The sequence below is a fragment of the Hyaena hyaena genome, unplaced genomic scaffold (assembly GCF_003009895.1).
Source record: "Hyaena hyaena isolate Hyena2069 unplaced genomic scaffold, ASM300989v1 scaffold_389, whole genome shotgun sequence".
In the NCBI taxonomy this organism is placed as follows: domain Eukaryota; kingdom Metazoa; phylum Chordata; class Mammalia; order Carnivora; family Hyaenidae; genus Hyaena; species Hyaena hyaena.
The window spans coordinates 730193-750797 of record NW_024081023.1 but is presented as its reverse complement, the minus strand read 5'-3'; the positions used below and the strand labels follow the sequence as shown (position 1 = coordinate 750797).

The 20605-nt window shown below is 60.7% G+C and overlaps 1 protein-coding gene across 4 annotated transcripts in view; it reads right to left on the bottom strand.

The window, feature by feature from the left end:
• Positions 1–20605, bottom strand: part of JARID2 (jumonji and AT-rich interaction domain containing 2) — a 277074-nt gene that overhangs the window by 8006 nt on the left and 248463 nt on the right. For all 4 annotated transcript variants that reach the window (XM_039251495.1, XM_039251497.1, XM_039251496.1 and 1 more), the window contains 10 exons: positions 15686–16727; positions 12350–12852; positions 9672–9764; positions 6831–6949; positions 6675–6745; positions 5813–5927; positions 3350–3455; positions 1726–1908; positions 918–1048; positions 178–361 (listed from right to left, as the gene is read on the bottom strand). In XM_039251495.1, the coding sequence (XP_039107426.1) occupies positions 178–361; positions 918–1048; positions 1726–1908; positions 3350–3455; positions 5813–5927; positions 6675–6745; positions 6831–6949; positions 9672–9764; positions 12350–12852; positions 15686–16727 (2547 nt within the window). The remainder of the gene's footprint in view (positions 1–177; positions 362–917; positions 1049–1725; positions 1909–3349; positions 3456–5812; positions 5928–6674; positions 6746–6830; positions 6950–9671; positions 9765–12349; positions 12853–15685; positions 16728–20605) is intronic.

Genomic DNA, 20605 nt, shown 5'->3' with positions numbered 1-20605 from the left:
GGCTGCAAACAGGGCTGCTCCGCTGAGGAGAAATGTCAGTTCTGACCAGACAGACCCTCAGGACAGATGGACAGACGGGGCCCAGGCCTCCCGGGGGCAGCCGAGGGGAAGGACGGGCTGAAGTGCAGGGCAGAGGAGAGGGGGGCACAGGGTAGGGGTGAAGACTCCCCGGCTCACCATGGACAGGTAGCACAGGTGCTGGCAGACCTGACACCTCCTCTCCGACGTCTCCAACTGCAGCCACTTTCGAGGCTTTTTCTTGCCATCCGCCATGGCGCCATTGCCGTCGTGGCTGCCGTAGCGGGCGGACGAGTGGAGGCCGGCCTCGAACAGCTGCCGCCGCTGCCGCAGCTCCGTGTCCCTGTGAGAGCAGAGCAGGGCGGGCGTCAGGGCGCCGTGGGGGCCGCGCCAGCCTCCACCTCCACCCGGCTGGGCAAGGTGGACACGGTCGCAGGGGGAGCCGCGAACGAGAGCCGAGCCTCGATTTCAGCCCCGACCCGCTTGCACCCTCGGGGCTGCTCTGAGCGCTGAGGACGGGAGCAGGGGGAGGCCCTTGGACTTGGTGGGACCCGCTGCACCCCCGCCACAAGCGCCAACCTGGACATGGGGGGGGCCGGGCTGGGCCTGGTGGCTGTGGGTCAGGGACCACGTGCCGCCAGCACACGGGGGTCCAGCCCCGCCCCCATCCTTCCCACAGGCAGCTGACCCCCTGCAAGTGCCCATCGACACTTACTAACCCTGAACACTGGGCATCGAGAGAAGAATAAGAAAAGCCACCAATGTCTCCACCACCTCGCTGAGCACCCGGCGGGCCCTGTGGTTCTTCTGAGAGGCAGCCAGTGCCCCACGGGCCCCCTCACCCCAGGGCACAGGAACCCCCCTCCCCCGCTGGGCCCAGAGCCCCGCCTCCGTGTTACCTGAGCTCATCCAGAAGGGCGGAGATGGTGCTGAGCGTGGGGCCGTTCTCCTTCTTCGCCTCCGCCTGTGCAATCTGGTAGAGTAACTTCTCCATGGAGAACGGCTTGGCTATGTGGCGCCGCTTCATTTCCTGCGAGAGGCGGTCAAGGACTTTAGGGCGGGTCTTCCTCACTGGGCCGCTACCCGGGGCTCCCCCTCATTGGAAAGGTGGGGGGCTAGCTGAATTCTCATATTCTGAATTCCATTTGGATTCAACGCGATTGCGAATCCAAGGCCCGTCCCTGACCTCCAGAACAGTGCCAGGCGGCCGGAAAAGGCGTCACAGGGGGCCACCAGCCACAGGGCAGCTGTCACAGCTTTAAAATGGGTGCAGGGTCAACTGGTGACTCAGATGATTAAGCCTCCGACTTCAGCTCAGGTCGTGATCCCATGGTTTGTGGGTTCAAGCCCTGTGTCAAGCTCCACACCATCAGTGCAGAGCCTGCTTGGGATCTCTCCCCTTCTCTCTGCTCCTCCCCCACTCGCACTTTCTCTCTCAAAATAAACTTTAAAAAGAGAGGCAGGGTGCAAATTTTCATTTTAAGCCTTACCGTATACTCTTTCCGTACTATATTCCCAACACGGTGTGTAAGTCAGTAACAGAATTCAAAATCTTTTGTGATATAAACTTCCCTTTTAGAAACCCCCCCAACTGCCTCTTAAAGGTTTCAAAATGCAGATTCTGAAACTCAGCGTTACCTAACGTCAGACCCATGTGCACCCACACACGGGGCGCGCATGCCCACACACGCGCACGCCCAGACTTACCTTGGCCGTCTCGAAGCCCATACTCGTCCACTGGGTAGTGGCAAAGTGCACGGTCTCAGAGACGCTGTAGCCGCAGCACACTTTGGACACAAAGGACCCCGGGAAGCAGACGACAAACTGGCCGCTCTGCTGCACGGTCCTGTGCACCTTGATCCCCTCCCTGCACAGCACCTCCGGCGAGATCTGGGGAGACAGGCCGGGCCCGGGCGAGTTCATGGCTGCTGCTCCCAAACACCAACCCCCCACCCCCCGCTCAAGAGTCCCTCTTCTGTGAGGGCCCGACAGTGTCTCCCCGAGCAAGTGTATGGCCATGCACCCTGCTGGCCAGGAGCTGGGGGGGGAGGGTTAGTATTACAGATCTGCTCCTTTTAGAAGACAAAGGCACAAGGGGCGCCTGGGTGGCTCAGTCGGTTAAGCGTCAGACCTCAGGTCAGGTCGTGATCTCACGGTTTTTGAGTTCAGGCCCCACACTGTGTTCTATGCTGACAGCTCAGAGCCCGAAACCTGCTTTGGATTCTGTGTCTCCCACTCTTTCTGCCCCTCCCCTGCTCACACTCCTATCTCTCTCTCAAAAACAAACATTAAAAAAAACACAGACACACAATTCCTAAAAGAACAACAAAGATCTGCACGGATACCGGCCTAACACGGACAACACCCTCACGCTGGCACACGGCAGCTGTGAAGACACAGACCCGTCCCCATTCACCGCTGCCAGCTTGGAACAGGGTAAACTGACACCACCAGGGGGAGCTGCTGGGCAGCCTTTGGAGCCAGGCGGGCCCAGAGGCGCAGGCTGGGGGCTGCGGCTCCCCTTTCTCTGGGCCGAACAGGGATGGAAGACCCAGGTGGGGGGTGGGGGGTGAGACAGGCCAGAGAGGACCTGAGCTCAGGAGTCAGGACGCAACTCAAGGCTAGAGACTCCCAGGAGCTCGACAGGCCCAGGACTTCCTGAAGTCGGGGTCAGAAGCCTTTGCACTGCTTCCTGTGACCTGAGGATCCCGGAGCAGCAGCCCAGTCCCCCGAGTGCCCAGCAGGCCAGGGCAGCAGGCACGACAAAACCACTAGACCGCTGGGGCGCCTGGGTGGCTTAGTGGGTTAAGCGTCCAACTTTCACTTAGGTCATGATCTCGCGGTTTGTGGGTTCGAGCCCCGCGTCGGGCTCTGTGCTGACTGCCAGCTCAGAGCCTGGAGCCTGTTTCAGTCTGTGACTCCCTCTCTCTCTGACCCTCCCCTGCTCATGCTGTCTCTCTCTCTCTCCTAGAAATAAATAAAACATTAAAAAAAAACAAAAAAAAAACCCACTAGACCGCTGTGGCGAGCCCCGGCCCCGCCTCCTAGAACGCAGGGTCTCCACTTACAAAACAAGCAGGCCCTGAACAGACTCCAAGGCCGCATGTGCCTCGTCAGCCAGAGTCCCCTGCCCCCTGAGGACAGCACTGCTTTAGTTTTTGGAAAAGAGAACAGGTTGACTTGGACGGATCCCTGGAGGGTTCATTATTTTCAATGTCCTCTTTGCCTCAGGGGGAGTAGAGGGGGCCAGCAGGGAAAGGGACTTGATGCAACGGCTCTGGCTTAGGTCAGGGCCCCGAGTGCTGCGGCCCCGGGCGGGTCAGGCACCTACCATGACGTTGCTCTCCAGCATCTGCAGCCCTGGGGTACCGTTGGCCTGCAGCAGGGTGTGGACCACATCTTCCAGCTTGTTCTCCTCCTCAGCAGGAATGCAATACCTGGGAGGTGCGGGGACACGGGCGGGATGCGGCCGTTGACACGGGGTCTCTACCCAGGAAGCGCTCGCTGGGCCCTCCATGCAACCCTCCCTCCCTCCGAGAGGTGAACTAACATGGTCGCTGCCTGGGAGAGGGTGCCCCCCGGGGATCAGGGATTTGCACCCCGCTTCCCAGGGCAACCCCCAGGCCTCCGCTGCACGCAGAACGCAGGCACGGCGGGCGCACACACTCCTGACGCGCAGCTGACCTACGCACGAGCCGAAGAGCCTTCGAACCCAAACCAGGTGTCCCAAAGACCCTAGAAATCAGATCCAGACACACGTGCAGACTCGACCAGCCTCCGTTAAGCCCTAAACCTGCAGAGGATGCAACAGGACGATGGCGCTGGTCCCCCAGGCAGCTGAGGGGACCCCTGCATTCTCCAAATACACACAAAGTCGGGAGAGAAGTCCGGCCTGTGCACTGGCCGCCCTGCGCCCCTGGCCACAAGGACAGCACAGCGGCTCTGAAATCCTGGGACGGGGAGCAGGCAAACTCAGGGGACACAGGAACACGGGTCCAGAGGGAGCCGCGTGCCAGGAGGCAGCCCGGCTGAGGGCACAGGGGAGCCGGCACCACGAGAGGCACGTCGGGCAAGCTGCACAGCAGAGGGGCCGGGCCACAGGGCAGGGGACAGTGCAGACCCTTCTGGCCGGAGCTAAGGAGCCCTAGGGATGCGGAGTGGGAGAAAAGGCTGACGATGTAGACAGAACTTAACCAACAGAAGAGTCTGGAACCTCACTGCGTCACAGGGAGGTGAGGAGTTATCACCAGTGTCCCAAGGGGGCCCACCAGGGACACGCTCCGGGGAGGGGGGGGTCTGACCAGGCCGCACACCAATGACACCACTGACCTCCCATCAGGGGAGTCCGTCGGGCAGCTCACATCCTGCCCCCCATACGACCATCCAAATGTCCAGCTGCACACAGGCCCACTGGCTGGCCGGCATCACAACTGCCATCTGTGAGCAAACCCTACCCTTCGAGGCCAAATCCAGCTTTCAGTCACCGACGACAGGGAGGGCCGATCGGCACTGTCACGTTCTCTACGAGTGCGTATTTCAACACCCATGCGCTCTGCTCTTGATCTCGGACTGAAATCCAGGGGGTCTAAGCCTAGCCGCGTGTTTTAAGAAGAACCACACACTACAGGGTCCTCTGATCACATCCTAGCATCCTCTTTAATCCCCCACCAGCGGGGTTCCAGGGGTCAGGCTTCCAAAGGCCCACGGTCACAGTATCTCACTGCCCCTCACCCCTGCGTGCAGGGCGGGCCCCTCTGCACCCCAAGCCAGGCACGGCTGTGGCAAGCTCATCCGTGGGGAACGGCCCTCCAGACAAGCAGGCCGCACTCCTGAATGCCACGCCCTGTCCCAGGACACCAGCCCCCTCGCCTCCATGGCCCAGCAGCCTCTCCATCTCCCCACAGGATGCAGAGCACCCCTTCCTCTGCGGGGAAGCCCGCATGGGGGGGCCCGCAGTCCCACCAGGCTTCGGCACTAAGCGCACTTGTGGGAAGGTGGCCTGAGAGCGGCGAGCCCTGATGGCGAGGCCGTGGCAGAGACAGACCCTGCAGAACAGAGAACGCTAGTATTTTAATAAAGAATGCCTTATCACCCCTCAGGACACCCCCTCAGTTAGTGTGGGACGCGTGTGCTGCCCGTAACTCGGTGGGTGACAGGACAGCCTGATTACGTGCAGTTCGTTCCCATCCGCCACTGTCACGAGGGCCCCGAGGACCAGCCGTGGGCGCAGCCGGGCCAACAGGGCGGCAGGTCACAGGCGGGCACCCAGGTAGGAGAAACCGGGCCTCTCCCACAGCAGGGACCCGCGGCCATGACACCTATACTCTGTGGCAGCGACGGATGGGACACCGCTGGCTGTAGAGATGCCAAAAGTAACCCCACACGAGGCCAGAGAGAGGACGGTCCGCACTGGGTGCGGGGAAGGCTGGGGACACCGGTCAACCTTCTGTGACACCCGTCACCCCTACTATGACATAAAGTCCTAGAAAACACCACCACCAAGTAACGTCCTAGAAGAAAAGACCAGGGTAAGCAGGCAGCTGACAGAAGGAACGGAAACGGCCAATAAGCATATGAAAGGACGCAAAACCCTGCTCACCACTCAAGCAAATCGAACCTTCTTCTAAACCTTCCCAAAAGCTCAAGCGCTTACAAGGGAGGAAGAAATTCTGTGGCTGAACTGGGAGCGAGGGACCAAGCCACACAAGGCAAGCTCCCGAGGGTGGTGGGCCGCCGCGGAGAGGTGGAAGTTTCCAGAAGCCCCTCCCCCGGGCCCCAGGACAGGCGTACTCACCAAATGCAGTCAGCACCAGTGTGTAAGTAGTCGATGTAGGGAAGGTGGTTTTGGTCTCGAGACCAGCATGAGGTAGAAAAGACCATGCCAATGTTTAGCCAGGGAATTGTCACTCCTGCCAACGGGGAGAGGAATGTGTTATGAGGGGTGGTGACCAGAGACCCCTGCCTCCTCCCCCAGCGGAGAGAAAAAGGAACGGGATTCAAAATCAGACAACACCGGTGAGAAGGTGCTTGGCCCTTCCTCTGTGCTACACAGAAAGGAAGCCAGCGAGGTAGATGCGGTTACGAGAAGTTTAAAAAAAAAAAAAAAAATCTTAATCTGTGAGTTTAGTCAGGAAGCTCAAAGATGCCCTAAGCGGCACACGATCACTGTCCTGAGGTAACCACCAAGCCACATGTCGTGGCCTCTTGCGCGTGCTGGGGCGGGAGGCTCAAACCCCACCATCTGGCAAGGCCTCGAGGAATCACTGCCGCGCCCCCCCCCCCCCGCCCCGAGTGTGTGGAGGGGCCTAGCCTTCAGTGACCACGGCCCTCAGGACACCTGGCTGTCCCAGCCATCTGCAAACCGTCACTTCTGAGCCTACAACAGCCCTAAGGAATCAGGACATCGGGGCTGAAAACACCGATTTCAAGATGAAAATGTGGCCACTACGTGTCTGCCCCGCTTCTAGATTCTACCATCTGGTTCACTCGTCCACATTTCACTGACTTCGACGATGGATTCCTCTCTATTCTAAAGAGCTAAGCGTTCAATATACGTGATCTCCCCCGTAAGCCTCCTGTCCCCTTCTGGTCGTGTGGGCTGCAGCCCGAGGCAGGCGGCCTCGGTACCCCGAGGACGGCGGCCGCGTCAGGCTTACCAGGCACAGCACCGAGGTGACGCAGGATGGACCCTGTGTTATTGGGGAGGACGGTGAGGTTCCATCCATGCCTGCGGAGGAGGGCGGAGGGGCGTCACAGACCGGCGGAGAGGGACACCGCCGAGTCCCCCCAGCGCAGGCCAGAGTGCCCGTTACCTTGAAAATGGTTCTGATTTTCCCACCGGGAATCCGCTGCCGTGCGTGTTGGTGTCCACCTTGCCACAGTGCACGGCCACGTGGCAGTCCTTCTCCTCCACCAGCCTCCAGTACTCTTGCTGCGGGGAGGAGAGGCCGGGTCAGCACCTCCGCCGGCCCGGGCCGCGGAGCACGGGGCAGCCCAGGCGCCTCGGACGGGGCACAGGGCGAGGCGGCGGGAGCACGCACGTTCCCCACAGAACCGCCGACGGGCGCCCAGATAGTCACCACGTCCCACTAAACGTGGCCGCGTCCAGAGCCCAGCAGGACGCACAGAACCCACACAGCAGAGGACTCGGCCTCTCCAGGGAAGGCTGTGTGGACACACGGGCGAGCCCTGAAGACCTGAGGCTGAATGCACCGAGCGGCAGGACACGTGCTGTGTGACTCCACCTACACGGACACACTCAGCACCACGGTCAAGGTCAGAGAGAGAAAACCAGAGCGCTGGCCGCTGGGGCGGGGAGTCCGCGTACAGCGGGAACAGTTTCAGTCTGGGAGGGTGAAAGTCCGGACACCGGTGGTTGTGACGGGCACCTAACAACGTGAAGGCACCGAATGCCGCTGAGCCACCTGCACGCGGAGAAAGGGCTGAGGGGGTTAAGTCACGTTACGTGTATTTTTACACGACTTTAACAATCATTTATATGGACGGCTCCGTCTAGCATCCGACTCTGGATTTCTGCTCAGGTCATGATTTCACAGTTTGTGAGTTCAAGCCCCGCACCGGGCTCTGGGCTGACAGCACGAAGCCGGCTTGGCATCTTCTCTCTCTGCTTCTCCCCACCTCATGTTTTCTCTCTCTCTCAAATAAACTTAAACTTTTTATTTATATGAAAACCTGGGGGGAAAGCTAGGAGATGAAGGGGGCTGAAGGCATCTGCCCATCATCCTCAGACTGTAACGAGCACAGCCTCCAGGTCCCACATCCGGACACACGCACACCGTCGTCACCTCCCGTCTCCGCGCTCCTGACTCCTCAGCCCTGGCTGCACATCAGAATCCCCAGGAGGGAAGACTACTTCCACGCTGGCCGTGAACCAGGCCAATTAAATGAGACCGGGCGCTGGGGCTGTGACACTACCAGTTTTAGAAGACTCCCAGGGGACCAAAGGGAGTCCTGCCCACAGCCAGGGGCGGGCTGGGGGGGCGGGGGGTTAGGAACATGTTCTGCTAACAGCTAAGAGGTGCTCAGTTTCCTACAAGGAATTCCCCCAACTCACAGGCCCTTTTTGTCTTCACTGGTCACTCCAGAAGCACAGCATCACCTCCCTAATACTCTGGCAAACCCCGTTTAGCTGCAACGACACGGAGGGAGGGGAGGAAGCCCAACGAACAAGCACTGGGCGTCACAAGGCACAGAAGCGCTAGCGGCCACAGCACACAGGCTCCGCCACGACTTCTCCAAAGGGGGACCAGCCTGCGGGGGCTCCAAAGCCCCAAGAACAAATCCCACAGCATTAAGCGTCTGGGTTCCTTAAGCGCATCTCCTGGAGGCAGAGGAACGGTGTCTGTGTGAGGCCCGGCCCTGCCACCAGGTGCACAGACCGACGGCCACGTGGGGGACCCGCCACTCAGTGGGGGCCTCTCCAGGGGACACCCAACCACCAGCCTAGAGGAAGGCCCAGCCGTCTTTGGAGGATCTAGAAACCAGACTCAGACTTTCCCCTCGCGTCCAGATACCATGCGAGAGCTTAAGAGAAAGCGAGACTCTCAGAGAGAATGAAGTCCTGAGCGGGGAACTAAAATGAGCTGTGCGTCTTTCGTGCCCCGCACAGGATCGAACCCTGCACCTTCGGAGGCCCCCGCAGAGACCTGCGCGGAGCAGCGAAGGCCTCTCTTGCCGGCCCGCCTGTTCACCCCAATGGGCCCGTCCCTTTCTCCTGATGACTCTTCCCACGACTGCGTCCCAGAATCAGGGCCCAGCGGTGTGGCTTCTGTGGGTCCAAAGTGGAGGGGCGGGGGGGGAAGCGTTCAAAAGTGGCACCCAGGGCACGGAGCCGGGGGGGCCCGTGCAGATGGGCAGACACGGCCGAGGGGAGTATGACCGACACGCAGGGCTGCGGGGCTGGCGCTCCGGTCCTGGGCTTCCGACGGCTGCCGTGCACGGCCCTCGCGACCTGGCCCGACCCGGCCCATGCGGGGACTTGTCCTGACTCCCCTCCCCGGGGAGGCTGGGCCCCAGCAGCGAGTGCAGGTGTGTCTAGAAGGGGCAGACATGCCTGACGACAGGAAGACGTGGTCTGAGACCCGCCCACCAGCGCTGCCCTCGACCAACCACACAAGCTGGGTTTCCTTCCCCCGACGGGCCGGGCGAGGGAGGCAGACAGATCCGGGCCCTGTCCTGCAGCAGGGGCTCCCCCAGAACGCCCCCCAGGGGCGGGCGCGGGCGCGCTCCCACCTTCCCAGCCTCACACGAACTCCAAGAACAGCAGGAGGGGCACAAAGATGGGCCCTGCCAATCCCGTTAGAGAGAAAACAGAGGAGAGGAAACGTCCAACTGTGGATTCAAGGGGTTCCAAACGTTCCCCTGCATAAGCGGACGGGGCGAGGACCAGCCACAGGCAGGGGCTGTGCCCGGTGCCCCCCTGCCCCCCCGGGCTCTGCGTCTCCCGGCCGCTGGCTGGGGGGAGACAGGGAGGCAGCTACACCCCTTCCGCCCCCAAGCACGCTTGGATTTGGCGACAACTTGCCAGCCCGCAGCACACAGACACCCACGACGGCCCCAGGAGCGGGGGCGGGGGGTCCCCTCAGCACCACTGGGCGCCAGGGGGGGTCCGGGGCCCCGGGAAGCGCACTCACCTCGATTTCAGCCGGGGCGGGCTCCTTGCTGAAACACATGTTCATGATATTTCTTGCTGTTCGATAAAAAGTTGTTAAAGAAACAGACCTTCCCTGGAAAGAAAAAGACGAGAGGGTCGGAAGTGTAAGACGCCAAACTGAGCCCTGAGCCACCCGAGGCCGCACCCCCTATCCCGGGTGAGCTGACACTGGCAGAGACCACAGGAGAATACGCTCTCGGGAGGGTCCTCGATGGTGACCGCTGGGGATGGAGGACACAGCACCCGCAGCAGACGGACCCCTGCCCTGATCTGGCAGACACGGCGGCCACGGACAGGCACGCCCGTGACACACAGGAGCACACGTTGCTTGAGCCTCCCCTCAAGGACCTGGGAGGGGAGTCGCGCTCTGCTTCTTCTCTGCCACAGAAGCCACACGCTGCCCTCCGCACACCTCCCGGGGAGCACCTGGCGCCGGAGACCTAGCATCAGGACGGCCAGCACCCTGCCTCCTTGCCCAGCGATCTCCACAGGGACACGCTCGCTCTGAGAAGATGGCTCGCGGTGTCGGTCTGGGAATCCCACTGGGGACTCCGTGCTCAGCTCCACAGAGAGGAGGTTTCGTTCTGCAGAGATGAGCCTCTTCAGAGCTGTGTTCCTGACCGGGCACGTCTGTCCCTTTACTGCAGAGGTACTCACTGAGCACCTACTGTATACCAGGCCTAGTTCTAGGGGCTGGAGACAGAGCGGCGCTCGGATGGACGACGTCTCTGGCCTGCTGAACCCTAGCCCTCAGTGAGTGAGCGAGCACCGTGAGTGCAGGGAGCCGTAAGCAGAGCTGCGGATGTGACAAGGCAGGGTGGCTTTTCCCTCATGTGGGGACACTACGCACCCTCCCCCCATACAGGTAACAGGTTCAGAAGGGGGCGGACCCTTCTCGCCTCAGGAAGGACAGTCAAAGTGATCACCATGAAGTTGGAGCATTTGCTTCTGCCTTTCAGCAGGGAGAGGGACTGCGCGGGGCTCTGACTAGGAGATGCTTCTGGGCAACCGCGAGCTTCTCCAGACAGTCCGCTCGTTACAGAGGGCCTATCAGCCGGGAGGGATGGGATTTCACACCAACCAAAAGGCAGAGCAACTGTAATTCTAGAAAATGACACCTGGCGTCCAGCAGTCCGTGCCCACAGAGGGCTGGGGCCTCGAGAAGGCCCCTCGCAGGCCCTCAGCGCACACACGGCTGCAGCTGACATCCCCACGTCCCCCACGGCTGCCACCATGTTCCCCCTGCTGTGGGCCGCCAGACTGATGAGCCCTGAAGTTATCAACTACTATACGTTTCCAGAATAAGTCTACTCAGAATCGCCTCAAGCTTGTAGGCTTGACCTTAACTAAAAAACGTTAACAGAAGTACAAAATACCTCACTTCTGGAGTTGACTATTTAGTCAGCAGACTTAACAAACGGCTTCAACAAACATCCAAGGAGCACCCAGCACGTGCCCATGGAGGAGTCCCATGTGCCGCCTCCTCCCTCACTGTAAGACACTAAGTGTACAAGGGTCCCCCCCCGCCCAGGATCTCTGGGGGCAGTGCCAGGAGAGGAGAACGGGGACACTGATGGGTCTAGGAAGTTCTGTCCAGGCCAGCAGGGCGTCGTCTTGCAGAAATGGGCACAGGAGTACAGCCGGGAGACAAGGAGCGTGGCAGAGAGCAGCCAGACGGGACTTCCCGTGGGCTCAGGAAGGGAAGGCCCAGAACCCGGAGGGAGATGAGTCCCAGAAATCCACGGCTTCCGGGAGTGAAGAGGGCGTCGGAGGTCCGCGGCGACCCCGCCAGGCAGGGACGGGCCAGGGCCCCGGGGCAGCGTGGGCAGGGGACAACGTGGACCCACGGCGGCCTGTCAGCGCAGCACGAAACCACCACGCCACCCACTGCTGCCAGGGGGGCTCAGAGGTGGGGACACGGCTCGCCGGGCGAGGGGCTTCAGGGACGACACCTCCCTCCCAGCCATCTGCGACCCAACAGACCTCTAGTGAGGGTCCCAGCTGGGATCTGCCTGCCGTGCCGGCGTCCTGCTCACGCTGGCAGGCAGGTGGCCATGTGGGGACACAGGGACTCTGCCTGCCTCTGGGAGGAAGGGACATCTCGGGACAGCAACCCTGCTGGGAAAAGTGTGTGCACACTTCTGTTTGCCGGGCTCCTGCCCCCGCCAAGCCCCTGCAACTCACTGCTGAGGCCTGTGCTGATGGCTTCCCCAGAAAGGACGGAGCAGAGCCAGGGGCCGACAGGTCGCTCTGCACCCAGGCAAGGAGGCAAAGGAAGCCAGTGCCCAGGGCCCGGAGAGCCTGGCCCGACCGGGCAGCTCCCACCAACTGGATGGGCTGGGGGCGCCCTGAGGGGCAGACTGCGCCCTGCGGGCCAGGGATGCTCCAAGAGGCTGACTTGGCTGGGGTGCTCCGAGGGGCAGACCCTGCCCCGCGGGCGTCCGCACCCAAGCCACCACGTCCCTGGCCCGTGGGCGCACATGCCACCTAATGCAAAGCAGATCCAGGGACCAGAGCCAGCAGGGGGCTCACCGGTGGTCGCAGCTCGCAGGGGACGGACGTCCCAGGCCTGTGTCTCGCCCACAGCACCCCCAGGTGGCACACGCTGCTGCTCCAGGCGCGCAGCCCCGCCCGCGGCCAGCCCCCCGGGGGGCCCACCTTGTATATGCACTTGTGGAAGTCACTGAGGACGCCCTTGTCCTCCTCCTCCTCTCGAGCCACTTCCTTTTCCTGAGCAAAGAGGCGCCGCCGGCCCGTCTTGAGCTGGGCCTGGCCCACCTCCTTGAGCTTGCTGCGGAAGCCGTTCCTGTGGGCCACGCCGTTGATGAGCCCGTTCTTGGGCTCGAAGCGGGGCAGGGGGTGGAACTTGTTGGGGTCGTGCTCCGTGTGGCCTTCGAGGGGCCCCTTCCGCTTCTCCAGGATCTCCTTCTCCATCAGCACCTCCTTCTCCAGCCGCCGGTGCTCCTCCGGGGACAGCGAGTCGTAGGAGAGCAGGTACTGGCAGTAGGCTTCCTGGAGCTTGGCCAGCCGGTCCTGGGCGGTTTTGGGGATGCGCAGCATGTCTGCTAGTTTGTTCCATTTTTTGAGGTCAGTCACTTGCTGCATGCCGCCCATCTCGTTAATCAGCCGGAAAAAGCAGGCCAGGTCGAGCTCGCAGCCTCCTGGGACGGGGACAAAGCACAGGGACGGTCAGGGAAAGGCCCAATCGAGACTCTCTTGGTCCAACCGGTGAAGCCTGGGGACGCCCACGAGGTGCCCAGGATGCTATGGGCTCTGGGGTCGGAATCGCCCCCGCCCTCAGGGAGCTCAGTCTACCGGGCGGACAAGACAATCTGGGGCGCCATGGGGATCGGTAAAGCAGGCAGAGGGGCTGGGGGGCCCGGGGGCTGCCGTCTTCGCTGGGACAGTCAGGGGAGGTGTCCCCCACGTAAGCAGAGGCCCGAGTGAAAGGAGAGCCGGCCTGGTGGGTCTGTGGGGAGGAACATCCCAGGGGGCCCCCAGCAGGGGCGGGATGTACCGGGACACCCCCACCCCCCACACACCCCAAGAGGTGGGTGGAGCAGGGGCTGTCCCTAGAGATGGGGCAGGGCCCGGGCTGTGTCGCCCAGTGGCACCCATGTCCCAGCAACCCTTGCACCAGCTGTGATGGCATGAACCGTGCGTGCAGCGCGCACTGTCGGTCCCCACCTCGTCCACACACGCACACGCACGATAAGTGGTCTGTGGTCCCCTTGACTTCCAGGGCAAGAGGCAGTGTTGGGAGAGGGCAGAAGACGGTCTGTCTGTCCCTCAGCTCTCTCTCATGGCCCACGCCCACCGAGAGCCTGCTTACCTGTCTCGGGGTGTAGGGCAGGCTGGTGTTCGCTACAGCCTCGATCAGATCTCAGCACTGTACCAACGCGTGTCAAAATCAGATATATCTGAACTCACAGAGGACTGTCTCTAAGGGGCCTGGAAAGCAACCTCCCTCTAGACAACAGAGGAGGAACAAAACCTTCCAGAGTAACCATCCACTGGCTATTAGAAGGTAAGTATGTAACAAAGTGCTAGGAGAGATCAGTAGAGATTAGGGTTTTGGTCTCTGGAGGCTGTGGATAGTTTATAAGCAATGTAGAAGCTAAGGTCCTATGGGCTCTGACAGCCGCCTGGGAACAGCATCACAGTGCATGGAGGGCTGGCATCGTGGGGCCACCAGGTGCGAACCTCGGGCAGACTGCAGGAACAGATCCCCCGCCTGTCCGAGACCAGGGGAGGGGGCACAGCGGCCGGCACATCATTAGCTCTGCTTGGCGACACACGTCAGTGTCTGGAACATCAATGAGGAAGCTGGCCGTGCCCTGGGCCAGGACAGCCCATGAGGCCCAGACCCCATCCCTCACTCCTGGTCTCCAGCTTAAAAGGGGCAGATAGATGTGGGGCTGGCAGCCCAGTGCCAGACGTGCAGAGGTGGACAGGGAAGGGAGTGCCCTTGGCCAGCCACAGGGGCTCAGGTCACAGGCTGACTAGGAAGGAGGCAATCCGTACTTCTGTATTTTTCTCTACATAGAACGTTATGATCCAGCAGCACCTGAAAATGTATACGCTGCTTGAAAATCCATCATTTCACGGACTCCACCTACTGCCGTTGGGCACATCGCAGGGTTGTGAGTCTGCTGAGTGGCCAAGCGCCCCCTCACCCCTGCTCCCCAAGGCACAGCCGCTCCCCCAGGGGCTGGGAACAGACGCAGAAGGAGCACCTGTACTGGAAGTCTCTGGAAAACTGCTTCAAAACTGTGAAGCCCCTTGCGGCCAAGCTCAGACCCAAAGTCCAAGGCTGCTACACTGACAGGCCAGCTCAGCACCCATTTTAGGGATGGGGACAAATAAGGCGTACACTCTGGGGGCAGCAGCCGAGACTGCAGACACACGCACTGTGGGGATGCATCCCTTGGCCGTGGGCGCTGCGTGAAGGAGGCAAGGCCCAGAAAACCTACTCTGAACGAAAGGCTGCTGGCTGTCATTACCTCACCTGACTACCCCACTACTCCCAAAGACCCATGGCGCCCTGTGCAGTGGGTGGGGGGAGGCTGAGACATCTCAGCACCGCCAGGAGGGCCCGGGGCTGCTCAGAGCACGTAGGGCGCGGCCGACACCAAGCGCTCATGCCTGTCCAGCCCGTCCCCACGGCCCCAAGTCAGGATTCTCACTCGGGCATCACTTCCTGCAGGTACTTCATCACAGGGGTGAGGCCGCCCGTCTGGCTCCAAGCTCTGGCACTTCAGTGGCTGTTCAACGGCTCCTTTCCTCCCCGCCCTCACAAACTCGGGGCCCCTGACACGGAGGCGGGAGCACGCCCCGTCTCACAGGTCTGGAGCACAACGTAAGGCTGGGAGCGAAGCCCCAAAGGAGGCCCGCTCTCTGCAAACCCAGCGCAACTCAGACACAGGGTGAGAGTCCCGGAGGGGCGAGCAGCTCTGTGGGAGGAAGGGGGACATTGGGGGCCCGTGGGGGGCTCTGCCCGGGCCACGGCCCTGCAGCTGCGAGACGCACGCTCACGCGGGGAGCCCCCGAGGTGAGCTCCGCAGCGGGCCCGGCCCTCAGGAGAACCTTAAACCCGTCCCCTGATCTGTGGTGTCTGAAAAGGCCCCGCTGGTCACCGGAGGCAGTGACTTGTAAGGAAAAAGGAGAAGAGAGAGAAACCGGGCCAACCTGTGTCACCCAAATATTATGCTCAAGCCCTAGCTCCCAGGGCCTCACGGGAGGGGCTGCATGTGGAAACAGGTCTTTAAAGAGACGAGGGGGGTAGAACGAGGGGCCTGGGGTGGGTCCTAAGCCGGTGTGGCCACTGTCCTGACAACCAGAGTTCGGGACACCAGGGTGGAGCACAGAGGGAAGGCGGGGCGAGGACACAGGGCGGAGACAGGCGTCCGGACGCCAAGGCAGGCCACCTCCAGACAGCCCTGCCCCCGCGGGGTGCGGGCCGTGGACGTGAGCGAGGCCCCGGCCGGGCCTCACCTATGAGCGGGAGCTCGTCCATGGTGATGCCCTGAGATCTGAGGTGCTTCTTGATGCAGGCCAGCCGCTGCACGTTGGGGCCCCAGCGCCGGCCCAGCTTGTGGATGTGCTGAATCTGCGTGACGAACCGCATCTCGTCGTTGAGCTTGCACTCGGGCCGCCAGTCGGGGGGCGGGATCACCCTGCACATGCCGTACTTCTCCACCTGAGCGCGCACCGACTCGATGTAGACGAGCGGGTCGTGGAACTCCTTGGCGGACGGCCTGAGCACGGGGATCTCGTCCATGGCCGCCCAGCCGGCCCGGCCGCCCCCCTTGTCGGGCTTGGCCGCCACCTCGTGCGGCTTGTGCAAGGGCTCCGTTTGCGAGGTAGAACGATTTTCACAGGAGGCGCCGTCCGACTTGCCGTGTGCTTGTCTGCCCGGCGTGCTCTTGCCGGCCGCGGCCCGCTTGGGCCGGCTCCGCTCCGAGCTCCGCTCGGCCGCTTCCTTCTTGGCGGGGCCGGGCGGCGGGGCTCTCTCGGCGGGGGCCGGGGCGGCGGGGGCCTTCCTGCAGGGCGCTTCCGTGCCGCCGGCCGACCCTTTCATCTTCTTGGGGGGCGACTGTGGCTTCTCGGGCTGCTGGGCCTCCTCCAGCCTCCTCTTGGAGTTCCGCAGCCCCTCCCTCAGCTGCCGCCCCCCCACCTCCTTAGTGCATGACTTTGGGTTCAACCTGCCACTGACCTTGAGGCCATTGACGGCGTGCCCGGTGGACTTGGACGCCCCCCCGAGGGATAGCACCTGTTTGCGGGTTTTTGCATTGCTACTTTCAGTTTTCCCTGAGATTGTGTGGTTGACGGTGGAACTGGGCTTGTGGGGATTGGGTTTGGTTTCCTTGACCAGTTCTCTCTTGGCTTTGGTGTATGTGACAGTCCCCTTAGTCACCGTTGCAGTGTACTTCACAGTTTTGGACGGTGAAGGTCTGACTTCGCGCATCTTTTTGGCACCGGTTGCACTTGTACCCAGAGATGACGACATTCGAGTGATTCCATTTACCTTCGAAACCTGGGAGGCGGGAGAGGGGGGACGAGAACAGCAGAATTAGTGACGTTACCAAGAAGGGGACTTCGCCGCACACGGGTGACGTAACGGAGCCGGCCGGCCCCTCTCGCGGAAGCCGACACTACACGCAGCCGTGAACTCAAGCTGGGAGAGACCCTGGTTCAAGCACAGGCCTATCGTCCTGCACAAACACACTCGGCCCGACCCTTGTGACCATAACACGGATTCCAGGGTGTATTTCCACATATGTGTTGAATGGCCCTTCCGGGAAATTAAGGTTTCACCACGACCACCTGTCCACTCGCCTGCCAGTCACCTGTCACAGGTCAAGGACACTTACAGGAGCCAACCCTTGCCCATTTGGGGGGGGGAGGGGGGAGAGGAGGGGAGAGGAGGGGGAGAGGAGAGGAGGGGAAATGCATGGACACTCACGCACACTCGCACACTCATTCTGAGAAAAGACGTGCCCACCACCACATGTGCTCCACAGAACAGCACGCTCTCTCTGCCCACAGGATTTTTTAATCTACATGCTAAAAAAGGAAAGATACAAAAATACCACAGAACGAAAAGAACAAGCACACTCCCGCGGCCTGGCTCCCACGCAGGCCGCAGGCCAAGCCCAGACACGTGGCCGCCAGCCCCTGGCATCCGTCTGCTCCCGTCATCTTTGAGACTGGGCCCCGGGGACCGCCTCACAGGATGCACCTGACCTCTTCCACGAAGCAAGACACCCACCCTCGTCTGCACAGGCGGAGCCGGGTCTCCCCGCCCTCGACAAACCCCCACATTCAGTGAGAACCTGTCTCAGCAGCCTCTCCATCCCGGCCAGCTCACAGCTTGGACACCACAGTAATCCTGTGACACTTAAAAGTCACCCTGGTTGGGGCACCTGGGTGGCTCAGTTAAGCGTCCAACTTGGGCTCGGCATGATCTCTTGGTTCATGAGTTCAAGCCCCACTTCAGGGCTCTGTGCTGACAGCTCGGAGTCTGGAGGCTGCTTCGGATTCTGTGTCTCCCTCTCTCTCTGCCCTCCCCTGCTGTTGTGCACTCTCTCTCTCTCTCTCTCTCATAAATAAACAAACACATATTTTAACAAAATAAAGTCACCCTTGTTTATAAAGGGAAACCAGAGAGTGAGGGATGCACACTGGAAACGCGTAACTTCCAAAGAAAGACGAAAGGCCCAGCCAGGAGCCGCTGCTGCGTACACCGCTCTGGGGCAGACATCACGTCACAGCCCCGTCTGCTGCTGGCCTGACATGTCACCAACATCTTGAGCATGAATTTCCCATCTGCAGCAGCAGTTCAAAACAGAGACGCCAGGGGTCTATAAGCACCCCCACCAAAAGAGGCTGACTGTGTTATCACGTGGTCAGCAGGAACCGGAACGGCCATGACCGTCACTTCTCACCGGCAGCCCCCACGAGGAGGCGCTGGGTACAAACAAAGAGCCTGTGCTCCAGAGTCAGAGGCTGACCCGCCGGCTGTGGTCGCACAGAAGCGCATCCTCGGGCACGGCACAGAGGCTGTGCGCTCCCGCCGGGTCCCCGGTGCTCCCACGGGAATCCGCTTCCCCAGGACAGCACCCGAGCCTGTCTGAGCCACCTCTGTACTATGCGCTACGCCCCGGCCCAGCCCAGGGCAATGCGCTTCGCCCAAGTGGGAGAAAACAAAAACATGACCTGCGCTTTCTGGTCAGTAGCTCTCAGAACATGTAGATCACTGGGCCCCACCCCCGTGGTTTCCTAGATCACTAGGGTCTGGGGTGGGGCCCGAGAGTTTGAATTTCCAACATGGCCCCAGGTGATGCTGAGGCCGATGCAGGAACATGCTTTAAGAACGGAAGCAAACCACTGGTAGAAGACTCTGGAAACAGAGAAAGAAGGGTATTTCTCTTTATACACCAATGACACACAGTCCGATCAAAACCATAACATCTTGGTAAGAGGCTGTGTTCCAGAAGCCTTGCAAGCCTGGGGTGTGTGGGAAACAGATTTCTGGTGAGCCAGCCTGGACCTCTGGACTCCATGAGGGGCAGGCCCCACCGGGGAGGCCGTGGGGCAGGCCCAGGACTCAGGGCCAGAGCCACCACTGCTCACCTCCTACAAAGACGCAGGACTGACCAGACCAGGTTGGGGAGAGAAGGGTGTGGAACGAAGAATGGGAAATTAAAACGAAACAGCTATCGGCCTGGCAAGAAGTTAAAAATAAATGTACACAACAGCCTGGGGCGGGTCAACCTTCCCTGGTGGGCACCATGCCTATGTGGAATAAGTAGTAAAGTGACGGATGCAGAGATATCTAGTTCTTCATTGTTTTTTCAAATGCTGCCATTAGCTAAAACCAAAATGAGCCACTCAGGAAACAACCAGAAACAGTGTACAGTCCTGCTGTGGCTCAGAGAGAGATTTTCCCATCATCAAGACAGAGAGAGACCTCAGGGACCCACCATCTTCAGAGAAGGGTTCCACGGCCCAGAAAGTGAAAGACACATCCTTTAGGCCTTCGATCTTTCCTGAATCACTAAAAGGACAGGCTATCAGCTCTTCACCCAGCTCAAAATAAAGCTGATTCCACAGCCTAACCACTCCAACCTCAATCCCAACCCTGACCCTGATCTGACCCGTGCCGGTGGGAGCCCGACAGCTCAGCGTTCCCATGACAATTCGGGCCCCATTCCTGCCCAGCATACGGTTCACCCGTGGGAGATCAGAGAGCCAGGGTCAGAATCTCTCAGGCTCTACATCAAGGGGCCTTGAATCCATCCATTCTGCCTCCTTGGGGGCACCTGACACCTCTCCTGCGGTGCCTGGTCACAGGGAGGTACATTCTCTGCAGGGCGGAATTCCAGAGAAGTAGATCACCGTCTTCCATGACAAAAAGAACCCCTTCTTGTTGGCGAATCTCTGTAAACTTTAACGCTGGTGGTTCCTGCCAACATGTGCAGCCTGACGGGATGGAGTTACAGTTCCTTCGCTTCCTCGCCATGTTTACCGACCTCTTCAAAAGCGGCTGCCCAAACCCTATGGGTGCAGGGCCACACATCACAAACTCTAAGACTCGACGCATCCCCCTCACAGCTCATTAGAGCAACAGACTTGATTTCGAGAAATCAGCTATGGAGACTGCAAAGGGCACGTCTCATGGACCGCATTCCTTCTTCCCACCCAGTGCGCCTGTGTCCCGCCTACAGCAGGAACCCACCTGTCTGCACACACGTGCCTACTGCTTGGCCTGTCCTGGTCTATAAGGGTCAAATGCTCAAGCGGTAGCAAAGAAAACAAAGGAATGGTGGCAAAGGTGCCATTTGACCTTGCCTTGCAGGGTCCCCTCCAGCCCACCACCTTATCAAACAAGGGCAAACACCGAGCTCCAGTGCAGAAAACGCCCAGGCCACTGGTGGATCTGACATTGCTGGCGCACACCCTGAGGAAGCAGTTACCCAGAGCACGTGAGAGAGGTCGCCTCACTCAATGGAGGACTAACACACGGTGCTGCATGCAGCAGAACACCTTCCACAGTGCAACGGAAACACAGCGGCTGAATGACTACATCTCTCCAAGCTGTTCATTCCTTCTCTTGGCTCTGGCAGGGATTTTTGCCTTTGCACCCCACTCCCCCTAAACCCCCCTCGCTCTGCAGCCTGTTCTCCCCGGCCCAGCACCTCCCACCCATCACCCACAGCTCGGCACCCCCAGGCGCAAAGTCATGAAGTTTCACGGCAAAGAAGCCCGGCTCAGTTCACAGCCAGGATCCTGCTGTCAAGCTCCTGTTCGCCACCAGAGGGGGCTGCTGAGTCGGGAGCCTCTGCACATCCTTTCCCAGCTGGGAGGCTGGGGAGAGCCCACTTGAACTTTATTTGGATTAAAAAACAAAGA